This window comes from Chionomys nivalis, chromosome 15, assembly GCF_950005125.1.
Source record: "Chionomys nivalis chromosome 15, mChiNiv1.1, whole genome shotgun sequence".
Taxonomy (NCBI): Eukaryota; Metazoa; Chordata; class Mammalia; order Rodentia; family Cricetidae; genus Chionomys; species Chionomys nivalis.
Genome location: NC_080100.1, coordinates 24,855,743 through 24,876,113, shown reverse-complemented (window position 1 = coordinate 24,876,113; position 20,371 = coordinate 24,855,743). Strand labels below are relative to the sequence as shown.

General features: G+C 43.5%; 1 protein-coding gene across 2 annotated transcripts in view; it reads left to right on the top strand.

Annotated features, from left to right (window-relative positions):
* Lifr (LIF receptor subunit alpha) overlaps positions 1-19,389 on the top strand; it is a 65,839-nt gene extending 46,450 nt beyond the window's left edge. For both annotated transcript variants that reach the window (XM_057789556.1, XM_057789555.1), the window contains exons 11-20: positions 148-310; positions 624-694; positions 1,564-1,777; positions 4,336-4,515; positions 7,343-7,444; positions 7,980-8,147; positions 9,842-10,003; positions 11,032-11,125; positions 12,384-12,462; positions 12,848-19,389. In XM_057789556.1, the coding sequence (XP_057645539.1) occupies positions 148-310; positions 624-694; positions 1,564-1,777; positions 4,336-4,515; positions 7,343-7,444; positions 7,980-8,147; positions 9,842-10,003; positions 11,032-11,125; positions 12,384-12,462; positions 12,848-13,471 (1,857 nt within the window). In that variant the 3' untranslated portion in view covers positions 13,472-19,389. The remainder of the gene's footprint in view (positions 1-147; positions 311-623; positions 695-1,563; positions 1,778-4,335; positions 4,516-7,342; positions 7,445-7,979; positions 8,148-9,841; positions 10,004-11,031; positions 11,126-12,383; positions 12,463-12,847) is intronic.
* Positions 19,390-20,371: the final 982 nt, after the last annotated feature.

Genomic DNA, 20,371 nt, shown 5'->3' with positions numbered 1-20,371 from the left:
CAAACTGGTGTGACATTCAGTTGGTTTATATCACAAGTGTAGACTGATTTAATACCAAAAGTATAATGCATATGGACATATTATATATCCATACACACATGGTATATACACATTAGCACCTAAATATATTTACTTCTTTTCAAATAGCGGAGTGCCACAATCAAAGGAGCCGAGGATTCAAGTTATCTTTTGGCCGTGGACAGATTAAATCCATACACTGTGTACACCTTTCGGGTTCGCTGTTCTACTGAAACCTTCTGGAAGTGGAGCAAGTGGAGCAATGAAAAGAGACATTTGACCTCAGAAGCCAGTAAGTTCCGTGATGGTGCGGCTAATCACTAATGGGGAGCAGGGAGGATACAAGATGAGAGACACCCAGCGACAGTCCCATGACTATGAGGATGCTTTCATCCCATTCTCTGAGCCCTTGTGTTCTGTAGAAGTTGAGAGCTTAGCTTCATCTAGTGCTTCTCTGTTGCTTTGCTTTAGAAACAGAAGCCAGGTTTTATGGATAATTCTAGATAACCTAGAGTGAAGTCCAAGCACCCCATTTTAGTTGCTGATACTGTCCACTGCCTTGCAGTCTGTGTCTTCAAATTGTGATCCGAAAATCTCTTTCTTAGCTCCTTTAAGGGGACCAGATACTTGGAGAGAGTGGAGCTCCGATGGAAAGAACTTAATTATTTATTGGAAGGTAAATATTTATGGTTTCCTTGGATGCTTGATTTTTTTTTTTTATTTAAATGCTTAATGTACAAATGGTAACTCGGTTTTTGTGGATACTTTCAATTGTACTTGCTTACACAGTATTCAGCTGTACTGGTAAATGGTTCATGAAATATAAAGTCACTGAAATCTATACAAGGAGCCCAGGCTTCCCAGATGGGTTAAGTTTGCCATCTTCCAAGCCTGTGTTTCTCATCACTCCTGATTCCCTAGGCGTTGAGAGGGTCTCTTGCCTCAGTCTCGAGCCCATAGTTGTGAGACCCATAACGCCATGCGTGTGGAGAGTTCATAGGAAAACTGGGGGTGATTCTTTCTTCTACTGTGTGGGTCCTAGGGATTAAGCTAAGATCTTCAGGCTGGACAGCAGTCACCCTTAGCTGCTAAGCCATCTTGCCAGTCTTTCCTTCTATTTTTGTATTTTTTTCTAGTGATTTTGTAGCGGTCATGTAGTATATAAAAGGAGGAAAGAATACATGTGTTAGAACGCCATGCCAGACTGCTGTGTTTCCTCTAGTAGCTCAGTCCTTCGGGCCATGTCTTTCATTTTTGCTTCTGGAAATTATAAAAATTGAACAGTTTTATATTAATGTTTACATTTCTGTGGATTTTCGGTACTTAACAAGTGTGGTTCTTTTTTACCTTTTCACGCCTTTAAAAAAAAAAAAAAAACATGGCCTCAGTGGATTTTAAAATTTGAGTTTCGCACTCCTGATAGCTTCATAGTCTATTTTCACTTTTTATTGGGAACTTAGCCCAGTTTAGGCCTGATGACCTTGCCCAAGCCTTGTACGCTTTTGTAAGTTCTAATGAGAGAATTTGTTCTTCCGTTTGTTGTAGCCCTTGCCCATTAGTGAAGCTAATGGAAAGATTCTTTCCTATAATGTATCGTGCTCATCAAATGAGGAGACCCAGTCCCTTTCTGAGATTCTCGATCCTCAACACAGAGCAGAGATGCAGCTGGATAAAAACGACTACATCATCAGTGTGGTGGCAAAGAATTCTGCTGGCCCATCGCCACCTTCTAAAATAGCCAGTATGGAAATCCCGAACGGTGAGTGCTCGGGAGAACGTGCAGGAGCGGATGGAAGTAGAAGCCGTGGTGCTGCCAGCTCCCCTCATGAGCCTGCCCCTCCCATGCGATTGCATGTCTGTGCACACAGAGGACCAAGTACAGGAATGTCCACTGCTGCTCACTGAGGGATGCAGTCAGTAGTATTTTTTTTGTTTTGTTTTGAGACAAGATTTTGCTATGTGGTTCAGGCTAGCCTCGAGTCTCCTGCCTCAGCATCCTGGGTATCCTCAGTATTGACTGGAAGCCTGTAATGTGTGAAAGGTAATAATTACTGTATCTAGTTAGTTTGTCACAGAGTATGAAGAGTTCTGGTTGTGGGCAGCAATCTTGGGAGGAAATACTTTAAACTGTTTGGTCAAAGACCTTTTTAAAAAAAAATCTCTTTCCAAGTCTAAGGGTTTCTGTTGTCTGTCTGTTTTTGCAGCCTACTGTGCAGAAAAAGACACTTGTTTTAATTGGTAGCTTTGTGGTCATTGATATTTTTTCCCCCTTGAGTGTGTTTTTTTGTTGTTATTGTTTATAATTTTTTTATAGGTAAGGTCTTGTATAGTCCAGGCTGGCCTGAAACTTGCTATGAAGCAAAAGATGACCTTGAACTCCTGATTGTCCAGCTTCCAAACCCAACATACAAATTCTCCATATTGATAAGAAAGCTTCTAGGCTAAATTTGATCATTAATAAGGGTTTTGAAAACCAAAAATCCACATGGTGTAATTTTAAAATCTCAGTGCTTGCCTCTAAATTGCCAGACTGCCAGCGACTCGCCACGATCCCTCTCGGTTTTCACAAAGCAGTGTGCTCGAACTTGCTATTTCCGCACATCCATACATAACTTACTTGGACCATCTTTATCCTCTCGTGCCCTTCACTAACGCCCACCCCCACCACCTGCTAGCCCTTCCTCTTCCCCCAAAGCTAGACAGCTTTCTGAGTCAGGAGTTTTAAATGGCCACTTCCACCTCTTGTTCCAGTTACTTCCCGAGTTCATTTGCTGTCCTTCCCCAGTATGGGAACAGCTTTTTATGAGCCCACTCTTAACAGAAAGAAAAACAGTCTGGTTGGGTTCCCCCGCGTGTCTCTCAGCGCTTGCTTGTGGTGGTTTCTTGGCACTGGCCTGGTTCATTGACTTGTCCTAGGCGGTGATCACGGAGAATTATGAAGCAGGAGTGTATAGCAGGGTCATTTCAAAGACTTGGCCACACACAGGCCACAACACAGCCCTAAACCAAGGCAGCGGAGGGCGTGGCAGATGGCACAGCATGTGCAGGAACAGGGCTCAGAGCGAGGCGTCCAGTGAGCCCTCACTTGGACCTTGGCATTTTAAAAACGGCACTTGTATCTCTTTAATTACTGTGTTGTCTCTAACTGGAGCTTTCTGACCCTACCTATTCTGTGTGTCCTTGAGAAGGTGGTTTCAGATCTAACTGTGTCACAGGTCACACACTGACATCAGCAGCCTGCAGTGTTCACTCCCAGAGTCAGAGGCTACACAGCCTCAGCTCACATTTGTACCATGGCTTTGTAGGCACATTGAGCCCGAAAGCTGTCTGACATCCAGACCCTCTGTGTTCTAAACCAGACACTCATCTTGTGTTCAGGAGTAGCTGCTTTATGAGCGCAAATTTGTTTGGAAATCCTTTCTATATATGGGGTTGGTTTTTTGTTTGTTTGTTTGTTTGTTTGTTTTGTTCTTTAACCAAACCCTTACATATAAATGAGTTGGAGAGGTCATTCTCTTTTCGTGTCCCTGTGAGAACCCATTCCCCTTTCTTGGCCCTAACTGTGCTGTCCTCTACTCTGGTCCCTCACACCTCACCCCCTCCTCACTTATCCCTTAGGCCCAGGTCTAGCAGAAAGTAAAGTAATCCTCCCACAGCCACAGATCTACCCTCTCTCCCCAGTGTGTGCACCCCCCCCCACACACACCCCGGCATCTCACGGTCTCTGGGAATACCTCTGCCCACACTAGTCCTCCCACCTCAGACTCTGCTGCTTCAACCATTCTCCACCCTCTGCGCGGCCCCTAGATGGTTCCCTCAGCCCAGCATTTGGGTTGGGGTGCATGAGTCCTGGAAAGCAGATGGCCAGCTCTTCATTTCCGGGTGCTCCGTCTGCCTCCTCTGTGCAGCTCCTTTTCCCATAGAGCTCTGCTCACTGTGGACGGTGAGAGCAAGAGTTAATTGTCCCCTGGCCCTTCCCCAGCCTCCTGCCTCCTTCTCTCACCCCACATGGTCATGCTGTGGTCCTCCTCCCGGTGCCAGCCTGGCCTCCAGTATCTGTCTACCTGATTATAGAAGCTTTTCTGTTCTCTCCTCAACTTCTGTGTAATTCATTTTCCAGATAAAAGTAAATGCTATAGTTATTCCAATAAGGTTAATACTACAACACTTCTTTGTTAAATATTGATATCTAGTTCAACTACTATTTTAGAATTTGCTACAATGAAATAATTTTTATAACTACTGTCCGTTTTCTTAAGACTTGCCCTTTGGTATTTCTCTGACTGCCAATAAAATGTCTTTCTTACCTTGTTGAAGATGACATCATAGTAGAACAAGCTGTTGGAATGGGAAAGAGGATCTTCCTCACCTGGCATCCTGACCCCAACATGACCTGTGACTACGTCATTAAATGGTGCAACTCGTCTCGTTCTGAGCCTTGCCTCATGGACTGGATAAAGGTTCCTTCAAACAGCACCGAGACTGTAATAGAATCTGGTAAGAAGAATTCATGGCTCTCCCAGGCCTTCAGGGGGAGGGGAGGTTGAAAAGCCACACAGATGTGACTGGATACTGTTGGCAGACATGACTTAATTTATCTTAATTCAGTGTGGCTCTTGGCGTGTCTCTGGGAAAGACTGACCCTTGGAGGTAGGTTTTCCTTGTCCAGGGATTTACTCAGAGAGGTCATCAAAGAGCAGCGTATATCTGCATTTGGGTAATGGTTTTTGTTTTTTGAGGTAGGGCCTCAAATTCGGAGATTCACCTGCTGCTGAAATTTAAAGTGTGCTCCACCACACCCGGCTCCGAAAGTGTTCTTGATAACATTGTTTGTAATCTGAAAATTATAGCTAAATTGCAGACAAGGGAATAAATGACAGTGTGTTGATAAAATAGACTTTAGTAGGAAGAACGATTAGGTTAAATATGAAGCAGCACAGAAAACACCACCAAAGAAAGGAGACGACATAGTCAGTGCCCTTTTGCCTTATATTGTCCAGGATCTGGGTCACTGAGGCCTTGCTGCCACAATCAGCCCTTCCCTAATATGATAGGTACAGCCTGAGAAGTGTGGCACTCACGGAGGCTTGGACCCCACAGGCTAACCCCGCTTCTCCTTTGGAAGCAGAGGCCTCCCTCCTTGGTACTGCCATGCCTTCTGCTGAACCAGTGTGTGCCTATGCCTGTGGGGTTCTCTTGGGCCAGTATTGGGTCTGTAGGTCATGATCCTTCTTGAGACACCAGCTCCTGGTCCTTCCTCATGTGTTGGGGAAGCAAGCCAGAGAGTGAGGGGCCCCCAGTTGCTTCTCTCCCTAAGACAGGTTCTTCTTGTTTATTGGTTGGAAACACTGTCAAAGGGTGGGGATTCCCTCATTGATTAACCACATGTGAGTTCAGATATTTTTCCCTTCTGCCTGGGTGCTTCTGCAGTTGACTGAAGTCCTGGTTGTCTTTCAAGCTGCTTCCTTTCTCCTCTGGCTGCCCTCCGTTCTTCCATTCTCCTCGTCCCTGCACCTGCTCCCGATTCCTCTCATGTGGGGCTGACTTGATTGAGCCTCACACTGAGCCTCTGCTCTCTCCTCTCCCTCCTGGGATTTCAGAATAAGTGGGATGCCCTGGGACAGGGCTTCGTGGGCAGTGTTTCTGGGAGAGCAAGGTGTGGTCTCAGGATGGGGAGAAGCCACTGTAATAACTGCCACTGTGTGTGAGCAGGGTCTCTGCAGGGGCGAGGAGACAAAGGCACAGAGTACTTGAACAAGTGCTCTGGGCCACAGTGAAGGTGCAGTGGTACCCGAATTCAAATGCAGGACTACTCAATGCTTCAAAAGGCTGGGGCTCTTGGCTTTTATTCCCTACTGAGCTTCTGGGCCGAGCCCTTCTCTGGTTCTTCTCTTAACGCAGCTTCTTCTCCTTCAGCTCTCCACTCTCTATCATGATATCTGTGCCACCCTCTGGTCCCTTTTAAGTGACATACTCTATTCCATATCGATAGTATATAATTTTAACATAAAACAAGGCATGGGTTTACAGGCAGTATAAAATCATAGTCTGAAGTATACCTTTTCTGCAATGAAGAAAGGCCCCCAATGGAATGCACTTGGCCGAGTTGACTTTCCATCAGTATTTGCTTAGTATGGAAGCACAGAGCAAACACTTGAGAAAAAATCTTGATGGGAGAAAAGTTAAAAAGAGAAGAAAACCAGTTTTCCTTTAGAGCATGTCATTTTGAGGTTGACCGTCTCGCTGTGACCTGTGGAATTCAGGTGTTCTTTGGGCATGAGGTTTAAGGAGCCATTGCGTTAGCCACACTGGAATGGTTGCTCCACACAGGAGCTCATAGCTCCTGCACTGTTAGAACGTTATTAAAGCGTTATCCTCTTCCAAGATGAGCTGCTTTACGGTTTTTCACCATCCTCTTCAAAGCTCACTTCGAGGGCTTGTTCTGATCTTCGTGGGCTTCATTGGTATTTCACTTAAGATCCCATAGGTCTCCCATGAGAGTCATGGTTGCGCCTGCCCATGTCTCTTCCCCATGCTTGCCAGCTTCTCCATGTTGGGCATGCGGCTTTGTGAATGTCTGCGTTTCTCACGTCTCGCATGCTCTGTTGGGTTGTGTAACTGATGAGACATTAAAAGGTGCTTCATGGGTTGAAGAAAGAGACTCAACTAGAAGGGGTGGGGTGGGGTGCACACAAGGGAAGGTGGGGCAAGAGACCCGGATGTAAGTATGAACGTGTGAAGATGCCATGATGGCTTACCTTGTGTGCTAACCTAAAAATTAATAATAATAATAATAATAATAATAATAAAAAGCCAAAGATACTTCCTTGTGAGTCCTGCTCAGTGAGTGTTAGGAGGAGAAACAAACAAAGGCCTGCCCAGTTCCTTTGTCTCTGAGGATCTGAGCTGGAGTGGAGGTTTCAGCTCTGGGACTAGGGGAGAGATGTCATTTCTTGCACGGAGGAAAGCAGAATCATTCATTAGCACACTGTGACCACGAAGTCGCATAGTGAACAGACTGGGTGGCATCTGGGTGGCGAGAACAAGATGTCAACCTCAGTCATGGTTTTTTTTTTCTCTTCCAAGAAATGTCATCCCATGATCTCGAAGATTTCCATTACTATAGAAGTGAAGGTGTCCAAGTTTTGCTTAATGCTCCTAAATGTTTGCCAGTTTTATTTGAAAAGTACCAATGTGTTTTCACAATAAACCTGTTTGCAGTTAGGAAATTTTAGCATGTTGTCAATTTTAATGCTTCTAGAATAAATATTCTTGCTTACCTACATATACTTATGAGTGTTCACTGATTTTGTTCATCCTACAGATCAATTTCAGCCAGGAGTGAGATATAATTTTTACCTCTATGGGTGCACTCATCAGGGATATCAATTGTTGCGTTCTGTAATTGGATACATAGAAGAATTAGGTAAGTTAAATCAATGAGTTATTTTTTTAAAGTTTGGATAACATGAGAAATTACGAATAGGCAAATAGCAAGAGTTAGTCTCCAGAATATATTGATTTAGTTGTTTAGATCAAAGAAGATAAAATGATGTCTATCACAAATTTAAATTTAAAATTTTTAATCACTTATTCTCCACCCACACGTTTACTTCACAGTTTCAGTTTTGGCATTGAGAAAGTTAAATCATGGCTGTCAAAAATACTTGCTTTGTGTTTATAAACTCTTAAACGTGGAAATGTATCCAGGACTAAATAAAGACAGGGCTATGCATGAAGTCTGTTCGAGTGGTCACTTAAAGATGTGGCACAGGTTATATCCCCTGGATGTGTGTCAAGGCTATGATTCCTTCCTGAGCTCCACTGGTCATCAGTGTGGAAGTGTTGGCCCATTGCCTGCGGGGTTCATGACAGAGTAGAGAATACAGTTTAGTGCCACGGTTAGGCGTCTCTGAAGTCAGCCCCCTCACGCTTCAGCAAGTGGTTTCTTGTTTTGACAGCTCCAATTGTCGCACCGAATTTTACCGTGGAAGATACGTCTGCAGATTCGATCTTAGTAAAATGGGAAGACATCCCTGTGGAAGAGCTCCGCGGTTTTTTAAGAGGGTATTTGTTTTACTTTCAGAAGGGAGAGCGAGATACACCTAAGACAAGGAGTTTCGAGACGGGTGAGTTAATGCGGTATTGGTTACAGTGCTAAAACACACATAAAGAGAAAAGACTTTCACTAGCCGTAAACTAAAGGGAAGAAGAGGCTGGTGTGTAGCTAAATAACCGTTCCCAAGGCTGTCTGGAAAGGTGTACAATAAATAGCATGTAAATTCTTCAAAAGTCAAAATCACTTACTGTGAATCCTTTCCTTGTGAGTCCCACAGAAGGGTGTCCACTTCTTGCTAGTGTGGCATGTTCTATACCATAGCATATTATTCATGATTTAAAATGTGGTTTTGTATTTAATAGCAAAAGAGGCAGAAAAAAACCCTGAATACAAAGAAAGGGTTCTGAGTTCCAATTATAATCAGGAATCAAATTGGTGGCAGACTTCCCCGTCAGCAGGTACTGGAAGATACTGCAGAAGCATCTTCAAAAAGCTGAACAACTGCTATTCTCAGCCTAAAATTCTGCACCCAGCTTCTCTGTCAGACAGTAGCAGGGGAGGATGAAGGTTCTCTAGGCTTACAAGGCTGTGAGTGTTTCCTTCCCCTGTACTGCCTTTCTCTGGAATCTGCTAGCAGGAAGAATGCCTCACTGACTGGAAGAAAAGTGAGGAACACCCAGAAAGGAGCTGGAGAGGGTCAGGGGAGAGGGCAGCACCGGCCACAGGGGCTAGAGGAGCAGCCCCCATTGGGAGGAAGCGGGAGCCTGAGGGTTGGTTACTTCCATACATGGAAAATGACTAAGCATTCGCTGAAGCGTATGGGAAGAACTGAGAAATTAGTACATAGAAATTTTAAGACAATTAAGCAAAAGAGGGGCAGAAAGCAATTACAATAGGAAAGAAAAATGCAAATATACCAAGTAGCTTTTTTTTTTTAATCAGTGACCGATCTTTCTGTGATTGTAGCAATGTGAGCATTGAATTCCCTCACCCATTGTGGTGATGCTTCTCTGTGAATGTGGTAGGGGACGGGCAAGGATAGTTAGTCTAAAGGAGCTAATCCTCCTCCATCCTTTCTAAACAAACATAGGCCACCTAAGCTTGCTGTTGTGAAATCCAGGTAAACTCTTACAGAAAGGCTCCCTGATTTCTAGGTGGCCGTGGAGGCGAGGGGCCAGAAGGACCTGGTTCGTTTCATCAGTCACTCTGTTTATTACTGCTTGGCTGTTTCAGCTCTTGCCTTGCATTATTTTGGTTGAGACTTTCATGAACAAAACAGTTAAACAGTCTTCACCCTTCCCTTTGAAGTGACCCCAAAGCATCCTCATAGCTTCTTATTGTTGAGAATTCCCACCGTGTGCGTCCTTTCCTAAGGACTGAGGTCATGTCTACTGCCCTTCACCTTTGCCCTGCCCAGTCTCTGCCACTGCTTCCTAAGGGCCTGTGTTGAGTGCCTTTGAGTTTCAGAGCTTTCACTGAAGTGACTTTCATGGATCGCCCACCATATGCCAGGCATTGTTCTAAAGAAGACACCTGGAAACTTGACCATCGCTGGGAGCCAAGCCATGCTGTTCCCTTGCACAGTCAGAGAAGCCTGAGTTTAAAGAGTTGAGATGGGGTGGCTGGCAGGAATAGAACTGAAGGTGGCCCCAGATCTTTGTCTGGGTGTGGCCAGAAGTCAGACTTGTTTTCCAAAGGGTGCCTGGTTGTATGTCTGAGTGTTTAAAGTGATCTTAGAATGAGTGAGACTATTCTTCGGTTTAGGTCATTCTGACATCAAGCTGAAGAATATCACTGACATATCCCAGAAGACGCTGAGGATTGCCGATCTTCAGGGAAAAACCAGTTACCACCTGGTCCTGCGAGCCTACACGCATGGCGGCCTGGGTCCAGAGAAGAGCATGTTTGTGGTGACCAAGGAAAACTGTAAGTTCAACAATGCCCTAGAAACGCCTTCCCCACTGAAGTGATTCTGTCTCTAGTGTCTGGGGGCTGCCCAGGCATCTTTGTTCCAAGCCCTAAGGCAATGGTTCTCAGCCTTCCTGGTGCTGTGACCCCCAACCATAAAATTATCTTTGTTACTACCTCATAACTATAACTTTGCTACTGTTGTGAATTATAATATAAATATGTTTTGGAGATCGAAGTTTGCCAGGGGATCACGACCCTCAGGTTGAGAACCATTGCTCTAAGGCTTCGTATTTTTATGTCAGAATGGGGAGAGTGTTAAAAGTCACGAGAGGACTTTTGTTTTGTTTTCCTGTCGGTTTGAACAAACTATTTCCCAATGAGTATATAAAAAATTAATTAATCTAGGGAAGCACCCAAAATCTAGAATTGTAAATGCATAGTGGATTTATTTTTTCTAAATCCAGTTTAAATATTTTCCCCAGCTTATTTGAGTTTAATATGTCTAGGAAAGTATATAAGGAACATTCAGTAAAGGTTAGTAAAACACCATACTTGTACATCTGAGATGGCACTCAACATTAGCCCTTGCTGTCATGAGAGAGCTTCTGGTTCAACTTGAGTGTTCCCCTCAGCCAGGATGGAGTTCACATCCAGGTCTGAAGTACAGCACCCTGACACTGTGGTGTACTAAGGCTGTGTTTCGGTGGGAGGTGGCTTTGCCCCCTCGAAGACACCTTGGCAATGCCTGGGGATATTTTTGACGGTAATTGGAATGCTGCTGGCATCTCCTGGGTAGAGACCAGGATGTGGCTAAGCCTCCCACCGCGGCCAGGACAGCCCTTCTCTCCCCTCCTCACACCAGAAACATCGCGGCCCTGTGTCACCAGTGACAGGGTTGAGCAATTCTGCTGTTTTTCAGTGTCCCTGGATTGGTTAAATTTTTTTTTCTGTCTCTTCAAATAACACTTAATCCTAATTTAAGTTTATTCTGCACCCAGCACTTGCAGAGGTGATTTTCAATATTTATAACTGCTTCCTTTCAGCTGTGGGACTAATTATCGCCATCCTCATCCCAGTGGCTGTGGCTGTCATTGTTGGCGTGGTGACAAGCATCCTGTGCTATCGGAAGCGAGAATGGTAATGGAACGTCTGCATTCACCCATTTGTTTGTTTGCCAGCTTCACTATCCAGTCGTGTTGTGCAGATTGGTCAAATATGCTCTTTATAGTCAGAACGTCAACTTCAATATCAAGTAAGAATATGACATTTGATTGAAAATATTTAAGAACTCATAGAATAAAAAGGTACATCCCCCCCCCGCACTGTCTTTACTAATAATTTATAGTAATGGCAGATTTGCTGTAAAGATATTTTCACACAGAAATTGGCAGTGGCTATCTGCAGGATTCGATGGACCCTAATGATTAAGATGGCACAGATCCTGATGACCCGTTAGAATTATTCTTTTGTTCCCTTGCGTATCATGTGTGAATGCCCCTTCCATGAGAAAGCCAGCCTGGGCTTCAGAGTTTCACAGTGCAGTGAGAGAAGGACCAGGCAAGCAAGGAACTGGTCCGCATAGTCTCCAGTCTTCAGGAACTCCAAATGGTGGGGTTCTTTGTAGTTATAAGTGTAAGAATATATGACGTCAAGCAAACCTCGTTTTCCCTGATATTGAATTTTTATCTGAAGTTTTTAGCTTTTTTATTTATTTATTTTTTTAGTTCAACAGAGGTGTCCCTGTCTTTCATGCCCATCACCTTTAATACTTTCTGTTATCTTTTTAATCTGGTATAGGTGACTCATGGCTGTAATCCCAGGGCTAGGGGTGCTGAGGCAGGGGGAGTACCACAAGTTCAAGGCCAGCCTGGGCTCCCTGAGTCTCTACCTCCAAAAACAAGCAAGCAAACGAATAAAAACAAAAACAAAAAATGAAAATAGAATTAATGCTTTAAAAATGCAAGCGCTCACTGTGCTTCCCCACCTTAGCTGAGCGCTTCCCTGCCAGTCTAGGTCCTGTGCTGAGGAGAGGCCTGATTAGCAGACAGGTCCCTTGAGTCACCGGCCCTGCTTCATCCACTTTGCAGTGAAAACTTGGCAGTGAGACACGTGAGATACGATCGCAGCCATCACTGTAGATTGTTTACTTTTACTTCCTTGACCCAATAAGGTCTTGTAGCTCAAGCATGGTTCATCTTATGGTTCGCAGCGTGCACACTGGAGCCCCGTGTCAGATCCCTAGCGAGTGGCCCCATGGTAGAGAACCTCCATCTGTGTCTCTGGTGCCCTTGGCATGGTCACGAAAACAACCTCCAGCCAAGCCAAATGACTTCTTCATTCTGTTACACGGTCGCGGCGTAATAGTTACTAAACCTGATTCGTTCTTTCTTTGAAGGATTAAGGAGACATTCTACCCTGATATTCCCAACCCAGAGAACTGTAAAGCCTTACAGTTCCAGAAGAGCCTCTGCGAGGTAACCCTTCGTTCCTTGTGTTTGCCTTTGGGGACCCGAGGGCTCCTTCTTTCTGTCTTTTGTGAGAAGCCTGTGATGTCAGCCTGAGAAAAAAGTATGAGGAAGGTAGCATGCTTCAGCATCTGTTGAATGTCCGGAGTTTGTCATCTTTAGTGTTTACACCACGCTTTTTTTTTTTTAACCACTATGAATAGTAAGGAAAATATTGACATGGAGGGGAGAAAAGAAGTAGTTTTGCTCTGAATGTGAACTCCAGAGCTGCTGAGGCCAGTGTTTATAAACAGATGTGAAGGGGGAAGAAAAGTAAAATACACGTCTCGCTGTCAGAGGAGCCCGGCTGAAGCATGCAGTACTGTCCTAACCACTGTCCCGAATTTATTTCCAGGGAAGCAATGCTCTCAAAACATTGGAAATGAACCCCTGTACTCCAAATAATGTCGAAGTTCTGGAATCTCGATCAATAGTTCCTAAAATAGAAGATACAGAAATAATTTCCCCCATGGCTGAGCGTCCTGTGGAGAGCTCTGAGGCGGACCCCGAGAACCACGTGGTTGTGTCTTACTGCCCACCCATCATCGAGGAGGAAATAGCGAACCCCACAGCAGACGAAGCGGGAGGGACTTCCCAGGTGGTGTACATTGACGTTCAGTCCATGTACCAGCCTCAAGCCAAACCAGAGGAAGAGCAGGACAGTGACCCCGCGGTGGCGGTCGGCTATAAGCCGCAGATGCGCCTCCCCATTAACTCTGCTGTGGAGGACACAGCCGTGGAAGACGAAGCCGATAAGGCTGCGGGCTACAGACCTCAGGCCAATGTGAATACTTGGAATTTGGTTTCTCCAGATTCCCCAAGGTCCACAGACAGCAACAGTGAAATTGTCTCTTTTGGAAGTCCATGCTCCATCAATTCCAGGCAGTTTTTGATTCCTCCTAAAGATGATGACTCTCCTAAATCTAATGGAGGTGGGTGGTCCTTCACAAACTTTTTCCAGAACAAACCAAATGACTAACCCGGCACCCTTTGCCCGTTCAGTCTGCCATCTCAACGTCCCGGCAGTAGCTGGGGCATTCATTCCTGGAGGGACTCAGCGAAGGTGGTGGAGAGCCAGAGACCTTCCCTCCGGGCAAGTGACACTAGAAGCGATAATGCGCTTTTAATGTACCCTAAAAGCCCAAGTCCAGTGACTTGGAAACCTCAGCCACAGAAACTCAAGATTTGAAGCTGTTTTTGATTGAGCCAAAGAATCCTCCAGAAGGATTTCACGACTAACTCTGCCTAGTTCATATATGCAAAACAAATCTCAACAACTGTCTGTTGTTACTGGTTTTCTCGTCTTTGTATGTTACGAAATTCCAAGTGGATTTACAGGCCAGGAAGAAAAATGGACAAGTCAAAATAACGCTACTTCGCCTGACATTTACTGCGGTCTAGAGGAAAACCAAGCACAGATTTTAAAACTTTTATGATGCCTCTATCCTCAGCATTTACAAAAGCGAGTCTAGTTTTTAATGTAGCAACCGCTATCTGGTGTTCTGCTTGGTAGAGTGTGCCGATGTCTGTGCCTGTCTGGTATTCCAGTTGTCGGAGCGTGCTGATTTCTCTGCCTACTGTATAACGGTTACCAAACAGTTGTCTCAGGGGTACAAACTTGGAAAAACAAGTGTGACACTGACCAGCCCGAATCAGAATCACACTGTCCTGCTTTAGCAGGGTGTGAAAACCTTTTTCCTGTCACGTAGCTGGCACGCTGGCTTCCGTTGGGCAGCCCGTTGTCCTCATGTTGGAAATTTCTAGAACTAGCTCCAGATTTTCTCTGCATTTTTGTTTTGTGTTATGGTGTCTGCTTTGTAAGAACAAAGTCAACATTATTCATGAGTATATAGTTGTGATGAGTTACTATGTAAGATGACTACTAAGAGCTAACTACTGGTGCGTGCTGACCCCAAGCTCTGATATGGCTCTGCTCCCCTGAGAAGGTTTGCCATCCACCTGACCAGTAGAAAATGATGATCTTTGGGGTCTCTCGGTAGCTTTCTCCTGCTCACGAGCCCCAGCCCCTCCTCCTTCAGGCAATTAGTGGTCCAGACTCTCAGACCCAATCCTCACATCCGTAAGCTTAAACCTAAAGGGAGATCATTTCTCCCCAGAGCAGCTAGTAAATGGTGACTTTAATAGAAGTCGTAACGCTTACGGAATGGCTGGGTAGTGGCCTGTGGTTGCTCTGTGAGCCATGAAGAGCCGGGTCCGAGCACAGCACCCTCCATCTATCCTGGTTTCTCATCAGCAATGTGTATAGTGAATGAGAGTCTCAGAAAAGCAGAGTAAAAATCTAAATGTATGTAGTGTGTTTGTATTTGCTCTGCCCTTTATTGTCAAGTGTGTAAGTATGTGAGTTTGAAACACCTGAGTAGACCTTTGTTCTGTATTATCTGAAGTCCCCCAAACTGTGCAGATAGTGAATTTAGTGAATTGGATTTTTAGTTCCTATTTAATCTCTTTTTACTTTTACTCCTTCCTTCCTTCCTTCCTTCCTTCCTTCCTTCCTTCCTTCCTTCCTTCCTTTTCTCCCTCCCTCCCTCCCTTATCCTTCCTTCTTTTTTCCTTTTTTGAGACAGGGTCTCATTATGTAGCTCTAGCTGTCCAAGAACTCACTGTGTGGACCAGGGCTGGCCCCAAACTCACAGAGATCCACCTGCCTCTGCTTCCTGAGCTCTGGCATTAAAGGCGTGTGCCACCATGCCTGGTCTCATATTTTCTCTTTTAAAAAGTCATGTGGAAAAAAAATGCAGGATGACAAGGGATAAAATCAGATAATCAGTGCATGATCCTGTTTTTAACCCCAGGTTGCAGCTACATTTTGGAGCTTCGTGATATGATGGTTTGTGGAGTGAAATCAATTAGTTATGCATTTATATAATAAATAAAAGGTAGATAATAACTCTTAGAAATTTTCAGTAATGAAAAATATTCCAAACTAGAGTCATCTCCCAACAGTTTAATTTGTTCCTTGTGCCTTCCCTCTCTGGATCCTTTCTTGACTCTCCACCCAGCTCTGAGCCCTGGCTGCCGCCTCCCCTACCACATCTTGTTAATGCTCTGCGCGCCTTCAGCCTATGCCTCATTCCCCACTGAAGCTTAGCAGTTTTATCTTCCATCTAGTGGAGATGAGTGTCAGGGAAGGTAGTAGCTCATCCTTCTGAACTACATCAACCTGAGAACACAAGGAGCGGTCGGAGGAAATGGACTTATCCTATCATCAAAACAGGCCCCTTTCATGTGAGGGACATTTAGAACACTGCTCATCCTACCCTGCCTCTGAATTCCAGTCTCCAGGACCGCTAGGCCACTGAGAAACAGGGATACCCGCAGATCATTTTAGGAAAACGTGGCTGGGGACTGAGGCTGAGGCAGATGTCCTTGTCTTTTCCCATTGGATTGAAGACAGCCACATCCCCAGGCAGTGTTGTTATCTCTGCAGTTCCTGCTGAGTTGTGCTCCCAGAAGAAGCCTGGCAGGGAGAGAGCCGGGGAGAAAGGGACTTGCAGGGCATGTTTCTGTAAGCCTGTTTCACTCCGATTCCCCTGTGAGCAGTGGAGATGTGGGGGTAATCATAATACTCGGGAGTGGCCATTTTCTATCTTTAATTTAAAGATAGTCTTAAATACTTGTCTAGGCTTTTGGCGTGAGAGCTGTGAGCTGTGTGCTGCGTTAATTAGCACTTCTGTAGCTTCCGAATTCTCCCAATTGTTGAACTGGCAGTGTCCTGGATTTGAGATGGTTGTACTGCATATCTAGAAAGTTGAGTGTGTCCCTATGCTGTGTGATAGAGGTGCTTTTGTTCCTGCTGCTGGCAACAGAAGCAGCCATTCATTGGGAAGCTGGAGGGAGGAAGTGTCAGGCTCGTTTTCCATATTCGTGTTGCTCTCGCGGTTCATGGAACTTGAAGGCTTGCATTCAGAACACCGAGCACTGTCGTACACAGAAATGGCAGAAAGTCGCCTTCTCAGACCTTGCAAGCTGAAGTCTTGTTAGAAATCTCTCCTGCCCCAGTAATTTATCAAATATCACAGTCCTTTCTGTGTTAATTAAATGAATGTAATTTAGTGAAAGGCTAGAGAATTTCTCCTCTCAATGGGAATTCGAAATCAATGTTGTGGTATTTTTCAGTTATAAAGTGCCCCTTAATATGTCAATAGGCAGAAAGTATTATCTCCAAGTTTCTTACTGCTTAGGCATTTAATCTGGTGAAACTTCTTTGCACTAAGGTAACTTTTGCTGTTTCCTGTTTCAAACTGTGTTAGAATTAGCGAAATGCTTTCTCAAAGGATTCTGGAAGTGTGATCCTTGGCTTCCCAAGTGAAGCATGGGGAAAGGGTCCTTAGCTGCTAATGCCAGGCACACAGCGGCAGCCCAGTGGCTGTGTGCATGGAGTTCCTCCGAAGTGTTCCAAATTCAGCAGAAGGATGGAAGGATGCTAAAGATTAAGATGTAGCTCACATATAGCTGAGAGCTTAGAGTATACGGTGGAAGCGGCCCCACAGTTGGAGGAAAAGCGGAAGACTCACCAGGCATTTCTTTAGACACTGTCAGCATACTTGGAACCATGTGGGGTTTGTTTTTATCAAACGAGCTTTCCATCTGGAGACGCGTTTGTACCAACCTAGCATATGTTACGGCAAGCCATGTGTGTGAGCTTAATTGATTAACAGAAGAACTCGTTCTCTTTGTAAGATATCTCAAGACATTCCCTTTGAACTGATATTTCTGCTGAACAGCTTCATGCTGCCATACCTGTCTCCCTCTTGTACCCAAAGGCCAGGGGGTGGGGGAGAAGTGTGGCCAAACTTACAGGACACTAATCTTTTAGATATAACCCTAGAATTGCCTTCAAATTCATTTAGCCTGAACCATGATTCTGCCCCAGTGCTATTTATACTGCTAAAGCTTTTCAGTTAAACTAGAGTCGCTACATTTTTTTTTTTTTACTCCTTTTCAATTGCTGCTTTTATCTTGGTAAACTGCATGATCATGTTCATGCTGATTATAATACAGATGAATTATTTCTAAATGCAGGCATAAAGGATGAAGAATGGCATTCAGCTGAGCAATATCAAGTTTTCTTTCATCTTGTTAGAGTTTCTGGGGTTGTTACTTGGTCTAGTAGCCACATGTCTCTAATTATGATATTAGATTATGACTGGATCCCCTTGATTTTAACTAGAGTAGTGCCTGTTCTCCTTGCATCATGAATGATAATTTTTGTCCAACGTGTAAATAGAATTTGCCGAAGTTAAATTTTAACTGTGGTATGCTTTTATTATAAATAAACCATAACTGATTACACATTAACTAGATATAAATCCATAATAATTTATATTACTTTCTGGTAGCTGGAACTGAATCCCTTAAGAATAAAAAAATGCTGAGTAAAAATGATGAGGAAATTAATGTTTATTACATTCATCTGTGTCTTCAAGATCACCCTTGTGCTAGTCAATCAGAACTTTAGAAGAAATCAAACTATTGCAGACATTTTGCTGTACTTATGCCTAAGATATTGGGTGTGTCTAATTGGACGACTATTTAAAGTTATTCTGTTTTCTTATGTGCACTTTTATTGTTAATTATTCCATTTTAAATGGGCAGTTTCAACTTCTGAACCTACTTCCAGATATCCAGTAGCATATCCTCAAATACCGAAATATTTTTAGGTGGTCATCCAGTCTTCCTTAAGTCAGGGACAACGTAGTACTTTGGCAGGTGCTCACAGAACAAAATGAATAACAGCTTTCAGATGAGTCTTCCTGTTGACTCCACAGGCCATCACCTGTCCTCTCCTGGTAGGTCGATTGTTAGCCCGTTCCTTCTGTTTAATTTTCCTTCCAATGTGTTATGTAAAAAAGTATGGAATGCCGTGGTGAAGCATTGAAGAGAAAAAACCCTGTTCAGCTCCTTATGGTAGGGGAGGTATGGTGGGGTATCCTGAGACGGAGTAACTGCTGAACAACATCGCGTTCAGAGTCGTTCCAAAAGATTGTTCTGGATAGAAACAGATATGCAGAGTCTGAGATGGTTCCAACATACAGGCATCTTCAAAGTAAGCCGTCTGCAAGCCCTCAGTGATCCTAGAAAGAGGTTTTTTCATTTTTTTTAAACCAAACCTTTCATTAGTTGATCATAAGCCATTATCCCTGTAACACTAAAGAAATTGTCATTTTTTTCCTTTCAGAGTTGAATTACAGTGCGTTACTGTTTACAAAATACACATACTGTGAACAGATAGAAGTTTTTGTCTTTTATAAGGTTTGTAGAGTGAATGTTTTTTTTTTTCTCAAGATGGTGTTATGTTGAATAGTTTTAGGTTTTTGTAAATAGTGGCTGTTTGCTAACTTTCGTTTGGTCAGGTGTGTCTGTGTAGCTGGGAGAAGACAGACTTTACAGTTTCCCCTTTCCGTTTCCTGTTGAGCCACCACTACAGACATTTTTGTGTTCACACAAGTGATCGGTTATGACGTGCAATACTTAAAGTCATGTTTCATCCTCTAAGGAATCTTTTAAAAATGCATTTACAGGAAGCAAACCAGATTGATGTGTGTCTCCGTGACTCGCAGAATTCTGACTTGTATATGGAGTAAAACCATACTCACAGAGATTGCTAACCAAAGTATTTGCAGCCTTGTGAAATTTTGGATATGATGTTACTGTTAGAATGAGAAATTTGAACATTTTATATCCTAATTTCAGAATTTAGCTTCCACGTCTTTTGGGAAACATGATTATCACAAGAACATAGAATATGTAAATAACCTATTACTAAGACACTATATAATACTAGTATTGCTTGACTGTTAATTCTATAAAGATGTTACCTATGTCTGTTTTTAAAACATGCATGTATTTAACAGTTTTATCATAGTATTGTCATGGAGAGAAATAAATATATTTTCTTACATCTTACCCTGGTAAATGTGGATGTTATTGATTTGTTGTCTTTTCTCTCGTGCTCAAACATCTAGGGAAAGTGGTTTTCACTTTGTTTTTTGTTTTGTTTTGATCTCATAAAAATCACGGCGGTGCTAAAATAGTCACCAAAACTCTAGCTGTGTTTTTGGTATTTGATGATGACATCATCATGCTGATGATTGCACTTTCTGTATGCTGTGTTAAATTAGGCTTATATTTTTAGAGAAAAAAAATGATTTAATAAGTGAGAACCTTAAATTTTAATAAATAAAATTAATGTTTAGAAAATGGGAGCCCAGCGTTAGCAAAGGAAGGAAGGAGAAAGAGAAAAGTGCTGATCCTTAAAGCAAGGATTTTAATTTATCTCCCAAGATAGCCAAATATTTCAGGAGTTTCTGGGAAGGCATTAAAATTTCAGCTTACTGAATCTTGAAATGTAGCCACCGACAGCAAAACTCTAGTCATTTTGAAGTATGCGGTGCCATTAGAGGCTTATAAAGTGAGAAATGGAGGTCTTTGTCCGCTATAGCTAGTTCAGACTTACCCCGAGCAACAGGCAGCATGAATGGGCCTGATTTTAGCCTGTAAAAGTGCAAGTCTGTTGTAAATTAGTTGTGAAACACATGTTAATATTTAAGTGCTAGAAAAGCTCACACATATGGTCCGTACTTTGGGGAATTCTCAATGCAGAACTTGTTCCCAGAAGGTGAGCTCTGCAGCCAAAATGTGTTACCGCCATTACCTTGAGGAACTGAAAAGGCTAAAGAGAAGAATGATGTGCTTATTAGGAAAAAGAAACACAAGAGATGGATGAATAAATGGTAATGCATGATATCCACCGTCGCAGTACAACGTTGGCTAGCAAACCTTGGTCCTTTACAAAAGAACGATAGAATTCATTTTAAATGACCTATACATTTGACCCAGTTCCCATCCCCACGAATGG